At 34.6% G+C, this 25,526-nt stretch overlaps 1 protein-coding gene across 1 annotated transcript in view; it reads right to left on the bottom strand.

Moving 5' to 3' along the window:
* The window catches only part of PPP4R3A (protein phosphatase 4 regulatory subunit 3A), a 43,100-nt gene that overhangs the window by 4,742 nt on the left and 12,832 nt on the right, over positions 1–25,526 (bottom strand). Inside the window, exons 3-12 of the mRNA XM_062576561.1 lie at positions 20,213–20,311; positions 17,700–18,317; positions 8,564–8,641; positions 8,350–8,466; positions 7,864–7,980; positions 5,936–6,067; positions 5,727–5,829; positions 4,935–5,093; positions 3,443–3,612; positions 1,981–2,123 (exon numbers count right to left, since the gene is read on the bottom strand). Coding sequence (XP_062432545.1) covers positions 1,981–2,123; positions 3,443–3,612; positions 4,935–5,093; positions 5,727–5,829; positions 5,936–6,067; positions 7,864–7,980; positions 8,350–8,466; positions 8,564–8,641; positions 17,700–18,317; positions 20,213–20,311 — 1,736 coding nt within the window. The remainder of the gene's footprint in view (positions 1–1,980; positions 2,124–3,442; positions 3,613–4,934; positions 5,094–5,726; positions 5,830–5,935; positions 6,068–7,863; positions 7,981–8,349; positions 8,467–8,563; positions 8,642–17,699; positions 18,318–20,212; positions 20,312–25,526) is intronic.

The raw sequence follows: 25,526 nt of genomic DNA on the forward strand, positions 1-25,526 counted from the left end.
TTTCTCCTCAAAGAAGCAGCATTATGGTCTGGGAAGAGAGGCAGAGTGATGTGCAATTCAGAGAAACAGGAGAGCTGAATTGGAAGGGGAGCTGAAAAAACTCTTCTGGTTGCTAAATGTTGATTCAAATAATTTTGAATAAGGACATGAAAACCCTTGACAATTTTTTTGTAGCTTTCTTTAAAATTTACTGGAAATAGCGTAAATCTCAAATTCAGTGTTTTTCATAAAGCCTCTGTTACTGCAATAAAGATATTAATATGACAATCTGAGTTCATTCTATTTAAGGAAAGGGTCTTGTGCTACAGACTGCAGAAAAAAGCCAGAAGTTAAAAATTAAGAAACTGCAAAGTAAAAAAAATAAGACTAAACATGTTTTTTAAAATAAATCTAACTCTGATTAACTTGGTTGCCAGTACCATCATCTGGATCAATATGGCACATATCATTTTAAAATTGGATTTAAATTGAAGTTCTGCTAACACTGCAAAACTACTACTTAAACAGCATTCTTCTAAACACTCTTCTGGCCTATGTCTCCAAAATTGTTGGCCTCTTTCCTGACTGAAGTATTCTTCATTAAAATGTGTGAATAGATTCTTGTTATTTTTGCATTTTTCTTATTTCTGTTTCTTCACTTAGGACCCAGGCTCTGACATGGCTTTCAGAGCCACTCTGTAACGTGTAGGAAGAAGAAAAAAAAGCTAGGCCAGATATAAACCTCTCGAAGCTATATGTTTTTCATTCACTCAGTTGGTAAAACATATACAGTCACTTAACTCAGCTTATACCAAGAAAAGACCCTAACATTTTACTAATACTAGATTGAAATTACTCAAAAAAGTGGCTGGGTATTCTAACACATGCACTAGTATCAGAATCATATGGCTTGTATTTCACAGCTGTTTCAGTGATAAGCTTAGCTGACACAAGCTAAAATACCACCATCTAACTAGTAACACATTAGTGTTCAAAACTGCAGATCTGGCATGTATTCTTAGTAGTACTTCAATACTTTAAGCCAAATTTACGATTATGCTCTCCTTTTAATTCTGGAGATCTCATTTTTAAGTATCGTTTAAGAAAACTTGTGGCGTGAAATATAACCTAGAAGTTTGAAATTTCATGATTAGCATGGCTAATCAGAATTAGTTTTTTAATGTGTTTGCAAAACAATTCAAAGTAACAGAGTAAGATTAGACCATGTCAACAATTATGAAGACTAATACGTTTACTCAGACGAGCAGTCCATTTTGTTTGAGTTATGCACAAAGTAAAATCATTTGCCAAAAATAAATGCAGTTACACAGTTCTAAACTTTTTACTTTTATACACCCTACCCTTTAAGCTTTGGGTAACTGTGTACTATGGAAGGGAACTTTTGCTCTGGCACAACAGAAGGAATGATTTAAGTGTGATAGCACATTATGTTGTACACTGTCTGCAAGTGTAATATTGGAAAAAAAAAGTATCGCTGAAAATCTCTTTGCGAATTCTATTTCTCAGTGACTTTAAGTAGAGATTATCTAAATATCTGCATGTCTACTCCTGTGACTAACTAAAATGAAAAGAAAAGAAACTCAGCACATGAATTTTTGAAAGAAAAATCCACACAATAATTCATGAAAGAACAATCTTTCTTTCTAGGGAATCCAATATTCAGTAAAGGAGCTTCAGATACTGACAGGCTTCCATCCTCATTACAATAGTGCACATAAGTTTAGGATATGGTAACTTGTCATCGTTACTGGAGAAGTAGGGAGAGGAGGAACATCATTCTCCAGTGAATGTTAGCTGAAAGCTGATCAAGAGTTTGAAGCAACAAATCACACTATTAATCAAACAAATTCAAAAATGCCCGAGATGCAGGCAGGAGTTTGTGTTATTTATACTTCCTGCTATCACACAAAAATCCATCAATACTCCCAAAACAGAATTTGAGCACTGAAATACTATTGAGAGCACATAAGTGCATTTTACCTGTCAAGTTTTGGATTATCTTGTCTTTCCCTTTGTTGCTCAAATCGCAGTTTTAGTCCTTTGAATGTCTGCACATAATCTACATCTTCCAGTGCTTTCCAATAATTTTCAATTACATGAGCGGTTAATGATTTTATATCTTCCTATAAGAAAAAACAACCATAAAGTGATTTACTTTAGTTCAAATGAATTTATTCGTCAACATAATATAATATAAAAAGTTATATTATGCTGTAACTGAAATGATTACTGGAATATTTTAACAATGTTCCACAGGTAATCATCTTGGGCAAAAACTACAATTATACATATTATACTACAGGTATTATACACATTATATTACAGGTGTAGTTAAAAATCTAGAGCTTCAAATACATGATTAGAGAAACAGGCATAATAGTAGTAATTTTCTAGTCATATATCTTTCAATATATATAAACAAAATCAAAAATGCCGATAGAAGATGATACAAAAAACAATTCTAGAAGGTATTTCCCACTGTAGATCACAAATATTTTTATCTTGATAGATTTGTTTTTGTATGTTGTAACTGGTGAATTAAGAACATATTTAGGAGATACAGACTTAGCATTCACATTCTTTCTTTTCTCACTGCAAATAAATTTCTTACGAATGAAGAAATGATTATTCAATATATTACACCAGGATGAGAACAAGAAAGGTATTTTTCATCAGAAATGAATATCAAGCTTTTCCACTGTGACCACACAGGTCACATACAGTCAAGCTCCCAACTCTTTTCCTTTTTGAAAGGAGTGTTGTGGCTGCCCAAAGCCACTGCCAGATAGCTGAGGGCAGCACAGGTCTGCCTGCTGGGGCAACAAAATTGCTCTTGCACGTGGTCTGGCCTCCTGAGCACCGCACTGTCGTCGGAATGCCCTGCACACTGAACAAGGGAGTTGCTCTCTACTAGGGACAAGCAAAGCAACATGAATGAACTTCCTGACTTTTTTTTTTCTTGGTTGCTTGCTCAGAGGTCACCTCTTAGAATGATAATACATCAGTAACAATAAAAAGACAGATTTTTAAAATTTGCTCTCCTTAAAATAACCATAGAGGAAATAAAAATTGACAAGAATTATTTACAGATATCCAAAAGTATTCTGGAAACACAATTTGGATATGTAAGTGAAAAACAGGATAAGAAAATAAAACATGACTTATTTTCACATTAAAGCAAAACACAAACTCAGCTCCCTATCCCTCAGATTACTGAAAGACCACACCACAGAAGTTACTGCCACCTATATGGAATGGATCAACTTTTTTTTTTTTTTTTAATAGCTTCAAATCCTTTTCTCACCAAGTTCATTTAAATACACATATCATAAGACCACATCTTTATAATAGTTTAATTTAGAGCAGAAACTAAAATCAAAGTCTGTTTGAACTGTAAGTTTAAACAAGACAGTATTTATCTTTAGCATATAACAGCACTCACCACTCTGATAAATTCAAACATCTCTATTATGGCAGAGTTCATCAGATTATAACGGGAACCATTATTTAGAAATGCTTTGACCACAGGTTCAAACAAAAAACTTTTCATTATGTAACGGTTGTAGAATTCATCCTTTAGTCCAATAATCTTTCTCTTGAAACGAAGGGCACCTAAAACAGAAATGGTTTTAAAAGCTATACTTTTTAAATGTAAAAGAAAAAAGCTCAGAAATGACTCAGTATTATTTAGGGAAACTTGCAATCTCAGTTTTTGTAGAAAACTACATCATTAGGAATATGTAATATGTTCAGATATTCTCTGCTTCAAAGAGGTCTAGACTATACTGCTGAAGTTTAATTATCTATTTTATCATAAAGAAATCCTCCATCATAATTCTACAAGTAAGACCACCTCTGATCACTGAAGAAGTAACATACTACTGGTTAATTATACTACTACTAACACAGCAGCACGTTACTCATTTTTCTTCTTTTTTCTGAAAGGATCTGTGATAAAGAATTTTTTTTTTCTCATTGGGATACCTGGGAAATTTGTTTATTCAAGTGTGTTTGATTACATTTAATTAAGTCCTGCTTGATTAGGATGCAAACTATCTCATTTTAGAATTGGCAAACAGCATTTTCTTCATACACACATTAAAGCAAAGACTTAATTTACATCCTTTATAAAGCTCTTTCTGAAACTCCAGTGCACACCCATGTTTGTGAATGTCCATGCTCATAGAGAAGGCAGAGTATCATCTCTCTAAAGTAAGTACATTTTGGTTAGCAACTGCTGTATATATGAAACATGATTATTGGAGAATTCCAAACACAAAATCTTAGATGACTCAGTAACCAATTATAAAAGCTACCTCTTACTTTATGGTGTTTCTCAGACAACTTTAAGCTTTGTTTTATTCTATGTGCAGAAAGTGGATCTTGGGAAATTTTTATTTAGAGAAAATTTTAAAGAATAAAATGATGTTTATTTTTACCTGAAAATTGCAACTGATATTTACATGCAGAATTAATTAAGTCACACTGCTTTGCTAATACTGCCCTGAAAATAGTAAAGAAATTATCAGAGTTTCAAGAGCAGTACACTGAACATCTCTGCTATGTTCAACATAGTTAGGTAACTGCATCTATAATTAAATACCTCTGATAATTTCTACTCAAAAAACATCACAAACTTCTGAGGGTTCTCTTAGGATATTCAATATTGAAATATCATCTTTTCAACTTATCTTTACACTAGAAAAAAACTTCATGCATTTTGGAAAAGGCATTTGTAAAACCAAAATTACTTACTAATTCTAGCTGACATCTAAAAAAATGGTATGAAAAACACAAGGTATGGTATAGTGGTAGCATTTCTGTCATTAGTCAAAATTTGTCATGATTTGTGAACATCTTTCTTCCAGCAGAATAAAGACACATAAAAATCATTTTCACAAAGTAACAGTTTAGTTTTTAGTTTTCAGACTTACACAATGCCAGGAAAGCATGCTTTGAGGCCATTAGAACAAGTACCCTTCGCAGGATATCTTTGTTAATAATGTAGTTCTTTATATGATAAGTATGATGCTCTACACAGAAAGTTAGCAATTCCAGTATTAATGCCAAGAGCTGGGCAGTCTGAAAATCATCTGTAATAAAAAAATATAAAACAATTAAACATATTTTAGAATATGCAGTCTGGTAAACTTTCAAGCTCTTGTGCATTACCACAGCTAGGAAATATGCTAAAAAGTTAATGTTTAAAATAGAAATAGAATTAGCCTGTTAGGGACTGGATATTTTGATTCATACAAATATGACAAGAAACATTCTTAAAATATAGAAACAATTATACCTGAAAAAATGTTTTGTCTTTGTTAAATTGGTATCTAAACGTTCAGAGAGTGAAGCTCTTACACTAACACAAGCTGTCAGGCTTGCCTGACCAAATCTTATTCTGATGCCTGCCTAGCTATAAGTATCATAAAACATGGCTCAATACACAGTATCCTGACTATGTTTGTACCAGTAATGTTACTTATTATGCCTCTTAACAAAAGTACTATACAAGAAACCAAAGGGCTCAGGCTCTTTTAATAATTCTAGAATATAATTATACGAATATATATATAAAAAGTCATTCTAGCCCTCCTTTTAAGTACAGAGAGAAAATAAAAAAAAATACATCAAATTTAACCTTTTTAAATATCCGTTTACAGTTATTCCATTTTAAACACTGACATTCAACAGTCTCTGATATCCAAAATTCAGAGCAGTATTACCTTTGCTAGGCTTGTCCTCTGTAGTATTGGCTAATAATGGGGCTGTGAGAACATGCATACAATGCTTATAGAAGAAACCCAAGAACTCTGTCTTTTCTGTTTTCTAAAGAATTAAAAAGAAGTTTAATGTTAATATTATATATGTAAACATATATCACCAAGCACTCCAGAAATCCAACCGTAATTTCATCTGAAGGTAATTTACTTACATTGGCAGTGGCAAGCATATTTTCTGGATCAACTAAAGTACGAAGTAAACCCATGAGTAGCACTGCCCCTCCAAGTTCTGGATCTGTGTCACAAATCATGTGTTCTATAATGAGGTTAATGAGTAGTATATCCTAACAGGAAAATGAAAAGAAGCAAAAGTTAATTCTAACGGCACCCCCTTGCCCAAAATCTTCAGATCTCCTCTAAAAGGGATGTTGCCTGGTCAAAAATGGTGCTATACTGAAATTAAAAAACAAACAAACAAAAGAACGTAACAGAAACAGATTAATTTTGCACGCCAATGGCAAATTCTGCAGCTACTGGTTCAAGAGCAAGGAAGCAGTCACCAAGAATCTTTCAAAGCAACTACAAATGGTACTTAATTAAGACTTTTTTAGACTTTAGCCTGAACTGAAAATCAAAAATATACATTGTACAGAGGGAGATCCTTACCAGTCTCATAACTGACCTAGTTTGTGGAAGTCTTTTCGTATCACAGATGTTTTAATCTGCATCCTCTTTTAGAATACATACCAATGTCATATTTCTGCAAACACGCAATAGCAAATTTTACAGGCCTGAATAATGCCATTGGACTTAAAGAGATTATCCTCACCTAAGAATCATGTACTTGTAAAAAAAAAAAAAAAAAAAAGAGTGACATGTAAAAATAGAGAACACTATTTGCATTTAGGAATCTCTACACTGAACTTGCTCAGTTACACTGTCCTCTGATGCAGGTGGTGGGGACCAACAGCATATTCCTTGCATCAGCTGCATGTGCAGCAAGCAATGTCCCAGCTGCCTCTTTCTTTCACTTCCAGGGCAGAAGTAGTAGCACCAGCAGCTTCCTGGTTTCTGCCATACTTTTGGCAGATACAAGAAAAAACAGTAACTCACTCTTCTCTAAGGAAAAGGCATCTCAACTTTTTTATTTTCTTTTTTCTCCCCCTACTGACTACTACTTGGAAATACTTCTCTTAGAAAGGTATATGTAATTTCTGGTAATCCTTTAATGTTAGCATTTTTTATTAATCAGTTACAGAGGATTTCTGGGAAATGTAAAACTTTTGTCAATGAGTCAGAGAGACCCAGTTCTTCAGACATGCTTGCTATTACTTTCTACATACGTGATAGCAAATTGCACACAGTAGATTCAGTAAATTAAAAACGTATGTCCACACTAGCGTCAAGATTAAAATTTGTAAACTTGTATTTTGCGTATCGTATTTTAAGGAGGTCTTCATTGAAAAGCCTTTGGTTTTGGTCTCTTACAACTAAAAAATAGATGTGGACTTTTAAAATGGATCTAAGCATTTGCTATTTTTAAGGTTGTTAAATATATTCATTTTCCTACTAAAATATTAATATATTAGATCAAAAAAAAAGCTATTCTAAAAACTACCTAAAATGTCCATGGACTTATGAACCAGAATGATTTTAGTGTGTCTTTTTTAAAAAATTGATGATTGTAGAAATAAAGGTAAAAGACACAAAACCAATATAAATATAAATAAAATTATATATATTTTTTTTTAAAAAAAAAACAGGGTATGGTTCACTTTTAAAACAAAATTCATCTTTTTATCCTCTTACAATTTTATTTCAGCTTGAATTATAATTCTGCTTCCAGAAAACTGCAGTTGTCAACATGGTTACATTCATATTTTTACTCCTGTTAGATGAAGGTCAGTCCTACTACAGCTACCAATGACAAAACTGTTTGTCACTATTATTTGCTATAGTAGCAGATACTAAAAATACTCCCAAATAATACATTTTAAAAATCTAAAAAGACCCTTCTAATATAAAACTTCAAACACAGCATAGGAAAATAAGATTTACTCATCATTAATACAATTGTAAATATGAAATAGTAACTGAAAAAAACAACAATACATACATTATCTGGAGACTTTCTACTTACATCATCATTCTGCTGCGCTTCCTGCATGACAAACTCTCGTACCATGGATGGGTTGTATTCAACCAAATATGAGAATATGTCAGTGGCTGCACTTCGTACTTGTGCATCATCCATACCCTAGAAAAGTAAAATCATTTATGTTTCCTTAAAATGACAGTCTTAAAAAAGAATGAAAAACAGAATTGGATTCCTATTTACAAGTCATACCTAAATACTACTAAAACTGACTCTAACTTTTTTCTTGTATATTTGGCAGCTATTGGTTAAAAGAAATCTTAGTTTCCCTGTCCTTTGGTCTGTTTCCTTATTTTCTTACTCAATTGTACACCAAAGAGTACATAAAGATGAGAAATCTTAAGCTAAGACATGACAAATAAAGTAAAGACTTCTGAAAACCACATGACTGAAGTTTCGCTTGCTTACTTTTCAAACAATTCTCCAGAGAAAAATAAAATCATTACCACAAACAAAAGTGAGCTGACTTACCAATATGACTTCTAGTGCTGGCAGGATGCCCATATTTGACAAAGTTTTGAAAAATGCATCTCTATTTTGAGGTTGCAATGTTTGGGAGAATGCACAAAACTCTTTAAGAAAATTTACCTGAAATATAAGAACATATTAGTTAATAATGAAAAAAGGATGCAAGTATCATTTTGTAGTAACTGTCCCTTTCATGTATATTTTAAGGATTTCTTACCAATTCCTGCCTTTTCTCCTCATCTGTGGCTTCATCTGTTAGTTGTGCAAACAACTCTGTCAGAAATTTTTCATCTTCCTACAAATGCAAAACAATACCATTTGTTTATTTGACAATACCAAAAGGCATCCAAGTATAATATAAAATTCTTCTAAGCCATGCCTCCTGCAATTGAGAGAAGTGTTGTGTACTGCATTTTAACCATACAAGCATCAGCTGTCTAATTCAAACAAACTAATACAAATCTTGTTTTGAAGCTTTTATTATGATCACCTTGTTCCCCCTCTCTCTGCTCGAGTTTCATTCTCAGTTATGATGCATCCTGTATCATCTTTTGGTTGTTCTCTTTCTATTGTCATCCTCATCTTTTCACCCACACCTTCTTTAACTCCTTCCCATTTATCACATCCTTCCCCCTAAATCACACTACAATACCTTCGCTTCAAACATTTCTGTATTTTGAAAAACACGTTCTCCCAACTCAGCCCTATCCACATGTATTCATCTTTGTAATGTTACAAAATCTTAGCAACAGATGGAAACCACAAGCACTAAGAAGGGAGTAACGAGGTGATAGTCCATCTCCTGCCTGTTGTGAAAAGGGTGATTCTGGAAACCAAATTAAAATAACCGTTCCTACTAGCTACAGTGTTCATCGAGCATTCTGGCTGGCAGCAATTAAAAATAACTAATTTTTTAAAAAGTTTTTATTTTTCATGCTGCTGTAGCTTAGTAAAACTACAAACAGCAGCCAAAATATTACAGATATGCATCCTCAGACTTGAACAAAAAACAATACTTAACATCCCCTGTTCTTCACTATCCTAAAAGCTGGAAGATTAAAAAACAGAAAAAAACCCTCCCCTATCATCTCCTAAATATTATATAGTACTTGACAGCACTTGCTTTAAAAAAGATAGGAGTATGCCAAAGCTGAACAGATTTTCCAAAACGGTGCCAGAATGTTAAGCTGCAATGTATTTCTTGTGAAGTCATTTCTCGTGAAGAACGTCACAAGCAACATCTCCCCATCCAAAAATCACAGCACTAAAACCCCAAGTTGCCTTGCTTATGTTTGTACAGCATAATGTAGGATCATGCAGGCACTACAGCTATATTCAAATAAACTTTCTTATACTGCAAGTCATCTAGGTACATCACCCAGGCTCACCTTTGAGCCTTGCTGAGAAAATGAGTACCTCAGTCCAGATGGCACACCATGCTAACATAGCTATAACGCTTTCACCACCCAGTCCAGGATCTCTGGACAGCACTGCACAGCACAGATAAACCCAAAACAGGTTGGCATGAGTCACTAACCCTAAAAGGCATTTCACCACACTGTATGGTAAGTCCCGTATTTAGGGAATGGCACATGCTTCCTCTTGCTTTCGTGCTGTGCTTTACTCCTAACCTGATCCAATAGTTCAGTTACGATGAACAAATAATTATTCCTGGACAAAATTTCATATGCTATTTGTGTGACAAGTTCTTCAAAAACTAAAAGAGATAGCAGAAGCCTCATCTGAAGTTTATGAAAACTCACTCTGGAGGATCAAGTACTGGAAATCCAAAGTTTGACATAAAGATTTCAACAGAGTCTATGTTCAAACCAATCAAATATTAAGGATTTTGATTTTAGGATACTTAAGCTGTGATGAAAGAATATAAGGATGTATGACTACCTGCTATCCATCTATTAACATGAATTAGTAAGTTTTCAGTTTTAATATTTAGCTCATTAGACATTAGAGATAAAATAACCAAAATACAGGAGAGATACTGACATACTTGTTTACTTAAATACAAAAAATTATAGGTAGCAACCTCTAAACATAAAAAGTTCTTTCAAAGAACATGCAAGCTGCTCTCCATGATTAAGAGTATATTTAAGAATAGACTAAAATGTTTGGTGTTGTATCTAGATGAAATCAGGAAAAAGAGAAATTAAAGCAATCTATCAAAACTAGGAACAAACTGCATGCTTATTCCTCACTGGGTAGTGTAACCTCCATTTCTCCTCTTACTGAGTGAAAGAGGGTTTTCACCTCCTTTACAAGGCCTGAATGTAAGTTCAAGTCAATACCACAGAAATATGTCAGAATGATCATTGGGAAAAATAACAGAAGGTTTGGAAAGTTTAGCACTGAAATAAGTTAAGAGTCATGACTAGTGTGCTTCTGCATAAAAAGGAACACAGTGTTACCTTAAGTATCCCCCTCAAAATTTGTTTTAAGTTAAAATATGTAAGGACAGGAGCGGGAGGGATGCAAAAAGCCACCCCTAACGTCCCCACCCAGCGCACGACATTTGCTGCTGGTGATATGTGGGACTCATATACGACCCAGTGGAGCCCACCAGGGACACAAGTAGCCTGGGAAGCGACAGCCTGCAGGAGGACACAGCAGAGCACAGCAGGGCAGCGCCCCGCTCGGCAGGATCAGCTCAGTGCTCTGGGCCGGCTCCCTCAGCCCCTGCCCTGGTTCAGGATCCGGCCAGCCGCAGCAGAAGGCGACCTGCTCCCCGTTACCGCGCTTGTCAACATTTGGGACTGCTGGAAGCGACTCGCTGCATTGGAAATTAATGCCAGTTGATGAAGAATTCAATGCTGACACTTAAGGTTTCAGGAAGAATTTGCAAAACTTGTATATGTAACTGTTTTCCAACCCTTCAAGTGTGAATATAATATGGTATTTTACAAAATTATTCTAAATATAATACCAAAAGATTTTCTACATCATTATCATCTCTTCCTCCAAATTCTGTTAAATATATTGTATTTTAAAATTAACAGTATTTTCTGAAATCTCTAATCCTCCGCACAACTCTGACTACATTTAAAATCAGTAGAGTTAAGATGGAACCATGTGATCCAAATTATTTAAGATGGAACCAAGTGATCCCAAATATCCCACACAAGAAATTCCCTTCATGGAAAACAGGCAGAAAATGGCGATTATTCCCTGTTGTTTTTATTTTCTTGGAAATATAAGCTCCCTATTACTAACTTCATCGTTCTGTCTTAGCCCTGAAATGTGTTTCAGGAAAGCCTTGTTCCAGATGCTTTAAAAAAAGACAAGTTGTTACTGATATAAAAAGGTCTCTCTCATCTACAGAAAAACCTGTGAACGCAATGAAAATTCTAAATTGAAGATTCTATGTGTATCTGTAGCTATATATACAATCCTATAAAACTACTGACAGTAAGTATATTTATTATATATTTAAAGATACATTCTTGAACTACACTACCAGAATCTATGGAAATGCACAGAAGAGAGCAGAGTCATGTATTTTAGAAGTTACAAAGCACCAACACTGAACACTAGAATTACACAAGCTTAAATGTTCTCTTTCTTTTTTGCAACTTGGAAAAATCTTTTTTAAAAATAAAAAGCCTGTGAAATATATACAGAGTAAGTACATAACTCTGCATAATATGTGGTCTCTCAACACAGACAGGTGTCTGTACTCATCTGTATATACCCTAGAAGCTATGAAGGTCATAAATGTTTTCCAAGAAAGAACAAAATTGCTAAAAAAAAAAAAAAACAAAAAACAAAACAAAACAAAACAAAAAAAAAACAAAAAAACCAAAACTGTTTACAGAATAATTGTAAATTAAGCTGTATATTTTCTCCATGCTAGAAATTATTAAATGTGCAAAGTCCAAACTACACATATGCCAAACATTAAATATACTCACTTACGGTTCTGCAAGATCTAAGTAGATGCTCCTACGATTTGAACATCTTTCAAAGTTCATGAGGATGGAATTAAGCCACGCTCTCCTCCCATTCATTCATTTTTAAGTTTAAAAACAAAACCCGCAGACAAAGCAGGATCACATAAAAATATACTTTCTGCATTCATGTCAACTTTCAAAGCACTCCTACTCCTCCTCCCCAAAAGCACTTTAAAGCAGTCTTCAAAAGTAGGTCTCTCTCCATTGATTTTTGTTAACTTTCAGCTCTCAGACACTGCACATAGAGATTTTTTCCCTCGTTTATATATAACCACATTTCTCAAAAAAAATCCAAGAAATTCAATGAAAACTAAGATAGAAAAAGAGAACAGTTTCCATCCTATTTTGACCCGCATATTCATTTTAGGCTATCATTTACAGATATTTCAGCTCTGAAAGTGACTATTCTATAAAACGTTACCAGTATATACAGAATTACAATTTCAAACATATATTCCTTTCCACAACCACAATAAAAGATCTCATAGTTTTAAAGGCTTTGATCGCCTTCTTCTCAGACCATCTTCCTACACATGCCTTTCATTTGCTATCAATGAGCTATTTCCATTTCAGACAATATACTGAAATGGCAGCAGCACATCAAAATCACTTTTTACAACGAAGAAATTAATTCAGAGATCATCAGCATGCATCACTTGTAAACTTCTTTCATCAAGCACTTTCCCACTGAAAGTGAAGTGCTCTTCTACGTTTCACTGCAAGGTAAATTATGCTGTAAAAGAGACCTCAAAATAGAGTTATTCCTGAGCCAACTACTATGAAATAGAGGACTTGCTGGAGATGTCCCAATTCTCTTATATTTGAGCAAAATTGCTTACACGCATTGACACAACTCTTACTCAAAAAAACTAAAGGGTAATTCACGTTTACCTTCAAGGGGCTATATTAAGTTGCTAGCTGTAAAACACAAATCCACATTTAAAATGAAGAACAGCGTACTGTTATACAGTAAAATGTACATATGTACCTAAATGCCTACAAATTTGCAGTTATTAAAAAAGGTGAGAGGGACTATCAGCAAAATAAATTCTGTTTTTAAATAAAGCTGATTTACAAGTATAGTAATGCCATGTGATCACTGTTTCACTAAGCATTAATTAGTTAAATATACATTCCCCTTTCCCTTTCCAGTTTCCTGAAAACACAAGATAACAAACTCTGAAGTACTCCTAACAATAATCTGTATTCTAGAAGTTAAAACCACCACAGGATCTTGCTGGCAAAAAGAACACGCCAATGAGAGAAGGGGTAGAGAATCGAAGGAAACAGTGTTTGCTCACTCTATGGCGCAGTTTTGCAAGTTTTTAGTTTTTTTTAATGAACTAATTTGTTATTACAAAGGGAAAGAACTGGTGGCCTCCAGTGTAAACATCAGTATGTATTTTTTAAATTGCAAAAGAGCGTCATATAAAGTAAGAAACACTACTTACCTGTCCCACCCCCACTCTCAAAGATTGGCAAGCTCCATGTCTCAGCAAGGCTCCTTGGTGGCTACCACATCACAAGACTAGAATGGGCTGGACCCCAAGCACTGAGAGTGTATTAGGAAGGGCTGAAATTGGAAAAAAATATCATGTATCTCTTTTGTACCCTCTGTACAAGCCAATCATAAAACCTGTAACTGACCACGTTTCAACAGTAGTTAATTCTGAAGAATGGAAATGCTGCTATGATGGGTTTGTTACCTGTCGTGACCAACAACATTTAGCACATGAGAACTTGATAAACTTGCTTAAAATGTCAGATTTTAGACAATTATATGCCAAAAATTCTATTTCACAGAAAAGCAACCAGTGTAAGCATTTTTAAAAAGACTATGGGAAATCTGAACTTAATGAAGTAATAGGGATGGATAGAGTTCATAAATCTAAAGTACCAAAGGTGACCCACTTTCTATTCTTGCTTTTACTACAGAACATGCAAAAGCTACTTGCCTACTAAATGAAGAAAAATCAGGAAAGCAGTTATCTTCCACACCTACAGATTTTTTTTCTTTTTTCAAAAGGTCCAGTATCTCTCCTAATAACCATTTGAAAGCCATAATTCCTAAGAATCGGCATATACTTCAATTCTCTATTCTTGCCTCCACACAGAGGTTTGTCCAGTTTACAGAATTAACTAGCTATAACTGAAAAGTTGACTTTAAATGGAGCACTATCTGGACACAAAATGCCTTAAACAGGACACAATTCAGGTAAAGTCAACTGCCTTGTCAAAAAGCATAGGGTACAAGCTGCACAGCACAACTGGGCAGCTGTTAACAACCCTTCTTGTATAGATTTCTAGTCATTTTTCTCTAACCAAGGTATGGCTGAGTTAACCTGAGCTGAGGCTATTGCAGGGTTTCACTTTAGTCTGACAAGAGAAGGGTTCTGCCAGAGCTCATCTTTTTATCATGCAGAGAACGGCGCTTCTTCTCTTCCTCCTCAGAGCCAGAGTCATACAAAACAACAAAACTGTAGGCACAATAGTTGCAATACATCATAGGATACCTGCTGCTCCTGGAGAAGGGTTTACTTCAAGCTTTCTGAGATGTAAAACTTACTAAAAATCTAACTCTTCTATTGCAGCCTAACTAGTCTGGGAGAGACACTCTAAAGTTAACTGCAAAAGCACAACAGCCTATATTACACATTCACTGCACAAACAAAGCACTGTGGCTTCCAATAAACTACTATGAAGAATCCCAGAAACTCTTCAGTTAATAAAGACTTTAAAAAGAAGCCGCTTTATAAATAAACAAGTAAGGTTAGTAAGCACCAGGACCTGGTAAAGTTAAAAATAATGAATGCTACGGACTTCCCTGACTTGAGTGTAGTTACGGTCAATTTTAAATCTTTCATGAAATAAATCCAGAAGAAAGTACTGTGATATGACCAACTACAAGAACGAATGTCAAACCACACTAAAGAAGAACTACATTAAGAACTAGTCATAGAAATCAAAAAAGCAGCCTTTGAATTCAGAGTATTATTTATTCTGCATAATGAGAAGAACATTATCACACACATTTTGTTTACGGATAGCAGGAATGGGAGGAGAAAGGAAAGGGGAGAATGTGGCTTTAGATGGCAGAGAACACAGACAAGTGCAAGCTAAAACAGTGCTGTATAAATAAATGAATAAACTCTAGATGAGTAGTTCAAATCTTTGTTTTGAGCTACACTACGATAATTGGAAAACAAATTAATCAAGCCTTTTAATCTTGTAAATGTAATGAGCATATGATTTGCTAAATCCTTCTTTAATTGTCTCAAAGACAAGAACTGATCATCAACACTTCTGTCAAATAATTCTCAGCAGATTCTTACTTAGAAACTCACGGAGTTCGCCCTCCATGCTATAGAGCTGCCCTGTGAAAGGCCTAGGAATTACAGTATAGCATAGAATGTACAGCTGCACTTAGGCAGTGCTTGTCCTTAAAGCTGTACAAGGTACTTCAACAACTTGAAATGTTTACCTTACTTTGAAAGTTGGGCAATGCTACTTCTTCTGGTTCCACTGCACAGGAATTATACTTTATTCCCCAACAATCACAGACAACAGCAGCAGAAGTGAAGGTAAGGTTCTGAGACTCAGGATCACTGAAGTCCTGAAACTCTAGTTCATCTGTAAACTGCAGCTAACAAGTTTTACACCCGTACCAAGCAACGATATTCTCACTCAACTTATCTTACGTGTACCAATCTAACACAGTTTGTAAGAGACAAAAAAAAACAAGAGCAAGCTAATCAGCCACTAGTTCTTTATCAAACTACCCCCATGGTTTCTGGCAAATGCACTCTTAATGATTCTGCAGTATTAGATCCTCCTTCTACTTGCTCAGTTTCCTTTCCAAAGCCACCTAAGTTCAAGATCCCTCCCAACATCAGCCACTGACACCAAGATTACTGAACAACTCTTCCCTTTGCCTCTCAAGACAACATCTACCATCCTCACAGTTCTACTTGTAGCAACACTTGCAAATAGGCCAAGGCATTTTAGAGAGACCATACCTGAATGTTTTTCAGCACTCTTAAAGTGAGGCTTGCAAGGTTTCTCAAACTGGCACTTCATGATGATTAAGGCCTTCTGACTGTTTAGGATACATATGCTGTGACCTTGTTCATCAACGATACACCCATAGGTAAGAAGAGTTTGATTCAGTTGGCAATATATGGGGATCTAGTATCATTCAAGGGGCCACAGGTGTTCCACCTGGCCCCCAGTGGCTGCTTCAAAAAGCGATAGTCTTTCCAGGAGTCATGTGTCTAGTGTGGGAAACAGTTCAAGTCCTGAGTGACAGGGCTCGCTTTTATCAGTCTCTGATCAACTGAGCGTGGTGGATAAGAAGTCAGGCAGCCTCATTTTAACACTGGTTTCCCATATAAGCTTGTGCAAGTAACTTACATTCTTCTTTCCAATACTTTCCATGAAATTAAAAACAGTGCACTCTGAGGTTCAACTGAAGATTAAAATGATGAACTTTATCAGCACCATCTAGCATTTCATCCAGTTCTCCAGATCAGATAGACCCTAGGAGGGCCGTGGCTATCCATTTCTTAAAAGTTAGAAGAGTTAAGACAATGGTAATTGATTTCTACAAACTTAAATACATGTGCTTTTCCAATCCTAAAGCGTTCGACAGACTGCGGAAGCTCCCACTACAGAGATGTGCCACTTATTTCTACACAGTTCAGGAAATTCATGGGGTTGGTGTAGAATTCTTAAGACAGGGAGATAAGAAATCTAAAGCATCAGTTGCGTATAATCTCCTTACATTTTCAGTAAGACATATCAGAAAAAACTGAAAACTCCAAGTAGTATTATTTAGGGACTTAAAAGATAAGAGAACTAAGAAAATGTTCAAGCACCTAAGGCAATGTTATGTATTAAACCTGTACTTTTCACATGTTCCTAATTTATATCAAACTTCAAGTAAAAATATATTATATTTAATAAATTTAAATGAAATAAAATTCAAGTGAAAAGATTTGGTTTTGTTATGCTAAATTCATCCTTAATTTTAGCACCTAAAAAGTCCCAGAATAGAGAAAAAATCCTAACAGAAACAACCCTTCAAAATACAACAAGTATTGTTGAGTACTACTCATTTTAACCAGTCTTGCTCTGCTGAGGATTCTACATATGTTTGTTCACTTTTAATCATCAGTTATAGAGAATCTAGTCCGAAATCTGGAATTTACTTATGACCATTAATTTAACAGTTCAGTATTCAAATTTCATATCTCTTTTTTATATACTACTTCTATGAAGTTGAAAGTAATTTTGAAGTGAAGGCTCCAACAAAGCGCCTCAAACTCTCCAAGAAGTATTATCCAACGTTCTTTGCCCAAGTTCAAATTATAAGACTGAAATTCTCAAACTTACCTGTAACATACCAACTATTTCCACTTTATTAAAAAAGATGAAAGAATGAAGTGTTGATAACATGTTTTCCTCAAATACTGAGGGAGTGGGTAGGACCATATCCTGAATATACTGTACTCTGTATGTCTGATGTATTTTTTGCTTCAGCTCTGGGTCAGATATAGGAATAACCTCTTTAAATTTTGCTGTTTTAGTCAGAAATTCCCTGTGTTTCCGTGACTGTGATAAAGATGGATCGTATTCTAGGCATCCAATTACGTCCATTATACATTCTTCAGAAAACATGACTTCAAAAAGTGCAGTTCTGTTCAAAAGGAAGATTCCCTTGATAATTTCATACAAGTGGTGTAGTCCTTCAATGTTCTCCAAGTCCTCACACACGTGAAAAATTTCTAAGAGCTTCTTAATATAGCCCTCATTTTCCAGTGCTAGTGCGAGTTTTTCACGACGTAATGGTGAAGGCAGTGAAGATGCCACAAGTTCTGCAATTTCTTCTAGTCGACTCAATTCACAAGATGGCAATTCTAGACCTGGTGAAGACATATCATCAAAACGTTCTTCCTCAGATTCATCCACAAGGTCCTGAGTAATATCGACAGAAGGGTCTTTGCCTTGAACCTACAAAATGTTTTCGAAAAAGAAGAGTTATAATGTTTATTAATATTTTAATATTTTTATTAAAACACCATTTCAACTGTCATACGTTTTTTGCTTTTAAGGCCAAAATAGAAGTGCAAACACAAGTTTGACACTGAGATTTGCTGGTTTAGAAGATGAAAGACACTCAAACCATTTCTTTGGAAAGACGACTTTTAAAATAAGAATTATTTCTGTATTAGATAATTATATTTATTCTCTATAAAAAGGAAAACTAGCAATAAATAATAAAAAAGAATGAAGTAAAAGATAAATCTTTGGAATACTTCACATAAAAAACGAAATTCACAATTATTAGCAGTGACCACAAGGCTTTGAGTAGCAAGCTAAGCTATTTGCTTCTAGCCCTTATTATCTGTACATAAATTTCCAAATGCAAAACAGTATTACATTATTGCAGTGATAGTTTTTAATGTATATATACAGGCTGTTTAACTGCTCTTGATACTCCTCAAAACTTCTGTGCAAGCTCAAACAGAATAAAAAGGCTAGTCTTGATTTTCTTCTTCAGCTCTGGAGAGCTACATGTCTGAACGCGTTATAGTGTACTTTCAAAATGCTCAATAAAAGCACAGAATCCACAGCAAAGTCTACAAAGCTCTTAAGAACTGACAACCCCAAATCCAAAATTAGCAGAGAGTAGAAGAAACCTGAAACTGTCAGAAAAACATAGCAAAGGATCTGTATAGATCTCTCTAGAGAAACAATCAGGAAACTGCATGAGTACAGATTAGTGAAAAAAAAATGAACAAAGATGTTTGGTCACTGGTGTTTCAGCCTGAATTACAACTTAATTGTGGCATTTGTTTGGGCTCTAATGCATCAAATCCAGAAAGGCATTGCTGGTAGAAGGCACAGCTCTTTTTAACCTTGAAAATTAAAAAAAAAAAAAAAGAAAAGAAAGAAAAAAACTGGGAGAAATAATTCTTCAAGGAAAACACAAACTCTATATGCACATAGATTAAAATCCAGAATGCTTTTAAATCCATTTACTGTTTCTTATCAGCAAGCACATCTACTATTCAAGTGGTGTCAGAGATTTTCTTTTAAAAGAAAGCTTTAATGTCCAAGAAAGCTTAAGATGTTTCAAATATACTAAACGAAAACACAACAGCATGGTCTCAAAACAGAATGTAAAAACTCTAGATTCTTGCAAAAATACTATCTCTTTAACCAGAGCTTGAGGAATGAAACCACATTTCTTTTGCTTCACTTCTGTAATCAGTGAGAACAAAACACAGAAGACAGTGGAGAGAAGTACATCTTTATTAAAAAGCAAGAAGAGAGTGTACAGGGGAAGAGTGATTAGACAAATTTAAAGAGATAGCCGACATAATTTAGCAAAGAAAGTAAGAAAAGTTGTAATGCTTGGAATGGAAAAAAAAAACAAGTTGAACTAAAATAAGTGATATGATATACTGATTAAACTCTTCTGGGTATTAGTTAACACCTTACATATATCAGTTAAGAAAGAGCTCCTATACATTCTTCTCTCTAGAAACAAAAATTTGGAAAGATAAACTCTACCCTTCTGGTCAACAAGGAAAAAGGTTTTTCTGAATCATTACAAAATGTTTTGAATGCTCATTTCAGAGCTAAATTTCCTTTGGCGAAAATGGATCTAAAATGTTACCTTAAGTAAAAAAGACCTGAAAATGCTCTGTGAAAATCACTGTAGAACTTCGTATTAGATTTCTAGGGGAAGGAAAAAGTTTTCAAATCCAAAAAAAAAATATTGGGGGGGCAGGCATTTTGTTTTTACTTTGTCTCAAATTCACTACTTAAGACAGTGTAAAACTCATGAACATGAAGACTAAGATTACTGGGTGCCTCGATCTTCCATGCATCAAACTTACCTGACATATTTTTTCCCATATTTCATCACATCCTGCTTTTTCTTGAAAGCTAAGTGCCAAATCATAATTTTCAGCTTCAGACCACACAATCAAGGTATCCTTTAAAGAAAAGAAAAGTATTTTCAGGCAACGTATTTTCGATTTTACAAATCTGAATAGTGTTTAAAGACTGGTACTTTCTTAATTTTTATTTTAAAAGAGTGTTTAAAAGACAACTCTGACACCTAATCATGACAGGACAGTATTACAATTCAAATTTAATCTTGATACTTTTAAAGATTTTATAAGCTCCAAGATCCTTAGGAGTGAAAAAAATACACTTCAACATAAATCAGAATGAACAAGTTAAAGAAACTGTTTTCAGTCTCAATTTATGTGACCATTTTGTAAATGTCAAGAGCTGTGTTTACAACATGTACTTTTACCTCACTGTATCCTTTGATAGAACACAGCAGCAAAAGAAAGGCTGTTTCCCCCCTCTCCTCTCAAATGGAGCACGAATAACTACAAATCTTTTGCAGGATAAAAGTTACAATCAGTTTCTTAATTTTTTGGTAGGCCTCAAAACACAGTTGTTCAGAAAGATACATCAAGATGCCTAAAAACTTTAAACAAGAGGTCCTTCAATATGCATACAGTTAACTGCCTTAGAATATGCATACCTTTTATACTGAACCATGCACATCATTTTTACTAATTCCAAACTGCAATTCTGATATAATTTTCACTCTAGATTTAGAGTTAAAATAGCTATGTTTACTACCCAGAAATTAAGCTCTCATCTACTTACTAGAATAGTTCAAGAGTTTGAGAGCCCTCATATTGCATCCAAAAATGATACACAGGCGTGGAAGCTGATACTGCAAAGACCAGTATAGCACACTTGTAAGGTATTTGATTCAGTAGTTTACAAATAGGTTACTAAATCATAATTGCTCACAGAATGAAAACAAAGAATCACAAAAAACCTAGAGAGGAAAATATAACCTGCATTATTTAAACAGTGAATCAAGTTTTACTTTAAAAGTCTTTTCTCCTCCTGTACAAGCTAGTGGAAATATGAGCCACACTAAATATACATAGCTGAATGAAAGCGTATTATTTCAGCTAAATGCTAAAACATGCATTTAATCACCAGTACCAAAAGAGACACGAAAACTTTTCTAGTTATATTTCACTGAGAACCATAAAACAGAATATCTGTGCTTCATTAAGTATAGATTTTCCTTATAGTGATTAATCCTGGAGGAGTTAATTTAAAATAATCGCAAAAGCACTGTAATTTGCTGGACCTTTATCAAACTTAAAATAGCTAATATTAATTAGGCTGAATTTACTTCAAATATTAAAATAACACTGCCAATAATGAGAACTCTAATATTTAGATTTCAGTGTGTACTTACCACAAAACACCTTAAACTGAACTATGATGTAAAAAGCATGAGCCATCTAGCTCCATTAGGAGTCAGTCAAGCAATGCAACATAATCAATTTGCCATTACCAGAGCAGCTATACTGCTTCAGATGCACTCATGGGTTTACCTTGCAAATGGCAAATAGTTTACCTTTTCCTTTTCCAAAGGGTTGAGGAAGAGGTGGTACACAGAAGAAAGGGATTTAGGAAGACCACCTCCAAAATACAAAAGGAAGAAAAAAGTCACAATTAATAGTTTATCCTCTACAAAATAGATCACAGTGCAAATACTCTGGTAATAACAGATTGACACCACCTAATACTGCTGATACCTATACAGGAAGAAAAACAGCAGTTTACAATAAATCTGAAAGGGAAGGCCCAAAGGAAAAAGAACCACAGATTAAAGACTACTAAAAGTATGAGAATAGAACTGAAGTGGCATTAGTCACTAAATACTGACGCGTTTTCAGCTCCCATTTTTTTGTACTCATTATATACCCAAAATATATTTTACTGCATTTTGCATTGTATTTATCAGGGTCAACATCTGATACAATTTATAATGAATCTCTGTCTTTGGTATTTATACTGCAGTAGTTTTTAAAGTCATTGTCTGATCAGCTTTCCTGCTGAGCCATGTTTTGTTATTAAAAAACTTGTAGGCAAGATCTCTAGCACCTCTTGAGACATTCTTATTTATTAAATTCCTACCTAGTGCAAAAGTTGGTAGGTTTCTGAGCAAGGCATTTCCAAAAGAATATCAAAGCATATTTTCTTCTGTATTAAGAACATGACTAACAAGTAAGGAAATGACTAAAGGAACACAAATAACGATAACATTATTTACATTAACTGCTGTAAGTTAAATAAACAACGCTCCCAAGTCTATCTCTGAATAAAACTTAGTATTTGACCCACACAGGTCAGTCAGTTGGTCTCTTCCTCTGGGGAAGAGGGTGATGTAGGGAGAAAGAAAGGCACAGGAGAGATGAAAAGGAAGACTCAAAAGATAAAGCTGCTTTTGCAAATTATAGATACACATGTGACTACATAAAGTATATTTGGCCACAGTACAGCAATTGTTCTTGTGAATGAGATAATCCACTATCATACCTGGAAGTTCAGAGATTATTTTTCATTTTTACAAATGTTGATTTTTTTTTATTGTTCCTAATTCATAAAGCAGAACTAAAAAGGTGCCGAACGACTTCTAAATATTTTGAATGACAGAACAACCATTTTCAAGTTCACTTATTAATAGAAAAGTATTATGTTAGAAAAGTATTTTCCAACCACCAACACAAACCATTCGAAAGTATGAGAGTTATCTATCTTAACATTATTACAGATGTATTTCATTTTACACATTCATGTCAGTACCTCAATAGAAACCTAGCCATGGCTGCTCTCTGGACCTTTAGTAAGAGAATATTTGTTTGTATGCCCTGTCTGGCCTCAAAGGGCATTTAAAAAGAGAGTGAAACAAGGGGAGGAAAACACTTCACTCTGTTGCATAATATACTCTTCAGTTAAAGTTTAAATACACCGTTAAACGTAGACGCTCATTAGTGCAACTTCATTTTGTTGATCTTACAAAGCTTTTTGTAATCATTGAAAAGGAATACAGAACTTGCACATGCCTTTTAGGGAGACATGATTGAAAGAAATTCTAGACGTACTTGGAGATAAAACACAAGAATAAAAGCCTGGCTTCTGCTTGTTTTATTTAAAGGACTCTTACCTACGTGTTTGATCTGCATCACAGAATGGTTTAATTTGAATCCAGGAACTACTCTGGATCTCTCAATAATGGAGTAGGGCTATCTATTACTTCAAAATGCCAAACTCCAAAAACACAATTTAAATTTCTAATACTGTCTCCTCCATTCCCAGAGGAAATAAGAGTGTGCATACATGTGCTTGTTAATATTAGCTATGAGTTAGAGAGGTATGGAGATGAGTCTTGCACATTGGCCCTCTATTCTTCATTCCCAGATTTCTCATAGATGCAGCTCTTATCCATTTTTATCCATTTTTCTGCACTACAGACAAAATACTAATCTCCATACAAGGAACTGAATGGGCGGACTAAAACAAAGACTAAAATTTGTTCTCACCTAGCTTGTCCTTAAACACAATTAAAATCATGTGGCCTTTTAACCTATCTTATACTAAAGAGATTTTTCCCAAATGAACCTGTAATACCGTTTTGTTTGTTGACAGCTTTTGATGCCTAAAACTGCAGTAATACACGTTAGTTTAGAGCTATACTGCATGAACTAGAGTCAAAAACATGAACAAATGTTTCACTGATGAAGGATTTTATATGTGTATATAGTCTTTTATAAAGCATGTGTTTTTGTTTTATATTCTCTACAAGAATCCTTGCATTCTACGTCCTCGTATTTTTCCAAAATGCATTATAGTTCTTGGCAAGATCTTTTTTATAACGTGATGATGATAATCAGAAACTACTAATATAAAGCTCACTTTCTTACTTTGAGTAGCAAAATCATTTGCTGCTTTGCAGAAATATTTTGACAATAGCGCCAACTGGATGTGTTAACGTTACCTTATTCTACATAAATTTTGCTGTTTCCCAGAGGTAGCTGATACAAATTTGTCTTCTTTCATTATGACTGCTCAGGAATAACTAGTTCTTAAGTTTAAGCAAGAACTTTGAGCGTGACCTCTTCCTGGAGGACTTGTGCAGTCAATGTTACCATAAATACGCATTTATCACATCAACTAGTGGAAGTTAATTTCGCATCCTTATTTTATCTTTGTAAATGCATAGTCCGAGTTGAAACTTTTTCAAGGTACAATCAACCTTTTCTTTGCTGCTTGTTTGACTGTGTGCTGTCTTGTGTCCACATGGAACAAATCCTAGTTAGAGGAACAGACTGCTGGTTTTCTACGAATGACTACCACATCTCATAGGAATGAAATCTCGGACAAAGCTAAGAAGCTAATTATAAAAAATACTATTACAACAGATTAAGCCAGCAAGCAGTGGCAGTTGTACTTAGGTTGACAGGGTTTAATCTAGCGAATGGTATCTACCAAACAGTTTCTCCTCTTTTTGAAAGAATTTCCCAAAAAGGCTTATTTTCCTTAACAGAAGCATTGCTGGATACATACCAAATGTCTCAAATTTCAGTTTCTTCCCATAAAGCCCACCAGAAGTCACACGTTATTGGATATTAAACCAGTTTTATTTAACTTATTAGCAAGCTGAGCAAAAGGCGAGTTGTGTGTTTCTATGATCTCAAAAGCAGCCCTTGGATTTCATAAAGGGAAATTTAAGACAACCAGTACATCAGGGTTTGACTTTGCAGTAGAATTGATTCAAAATTTCTTTCCTAATGTGGTAAAATTTATGAGAACTGATATTGTTTGACAGTCTCTTCTCATTGGTATGAACATCCAGAGAGAATACTACTCTTCCCTGCAGGCATTTATTGTCAGCCTAGAAAAAAAAAATTCAAAAAAAACCTGACATGTTATTCATAATCATCTATTACTCGAAGGACTCTCCAGCATACTGTATTTTGATAGCTTATCAACATACTGCAGGACAACTCGCTAAACTCCAAAATATTCCTTCAGCATTCCTGTAAGATTTAAGCTACTCACAAAAAGTCAAAGTTTGGTCCCTTAAAATAATTTTCACAGAATTCTGCTTTTAAGAAGTTGCTTCCATTTTCAAAGTTGAATCATCCCTTCCTACTAGCCCTCAAGTGATTTCGACCATGACACTTCCCCCTCCTGCCACTGGAAGTTTAACTGAGCAATGCTGTCTCTTCTGATCTCAGACTGTCCTGACCACCAACTTTCCTCACGTGTTAAGCCTTTACTTTGCTTATATTTACAGACATGCCCTGGACATGTTAAACT

Source organism: Rhea pennata, chromosome 5 (assembly GCF_028389875.1).
Source record: "Rhea pennata isolate bPtePen1 chromosome 5, bPtePen1.pri, whole genome shotgun sequence".
Classification (NCBI taxonomy): domain Eukaryota; kingdom Metazoa; phylum Chordata; class Aves; order Rheiformes; family Rheidae; genus Rhea; species Rhea pennata.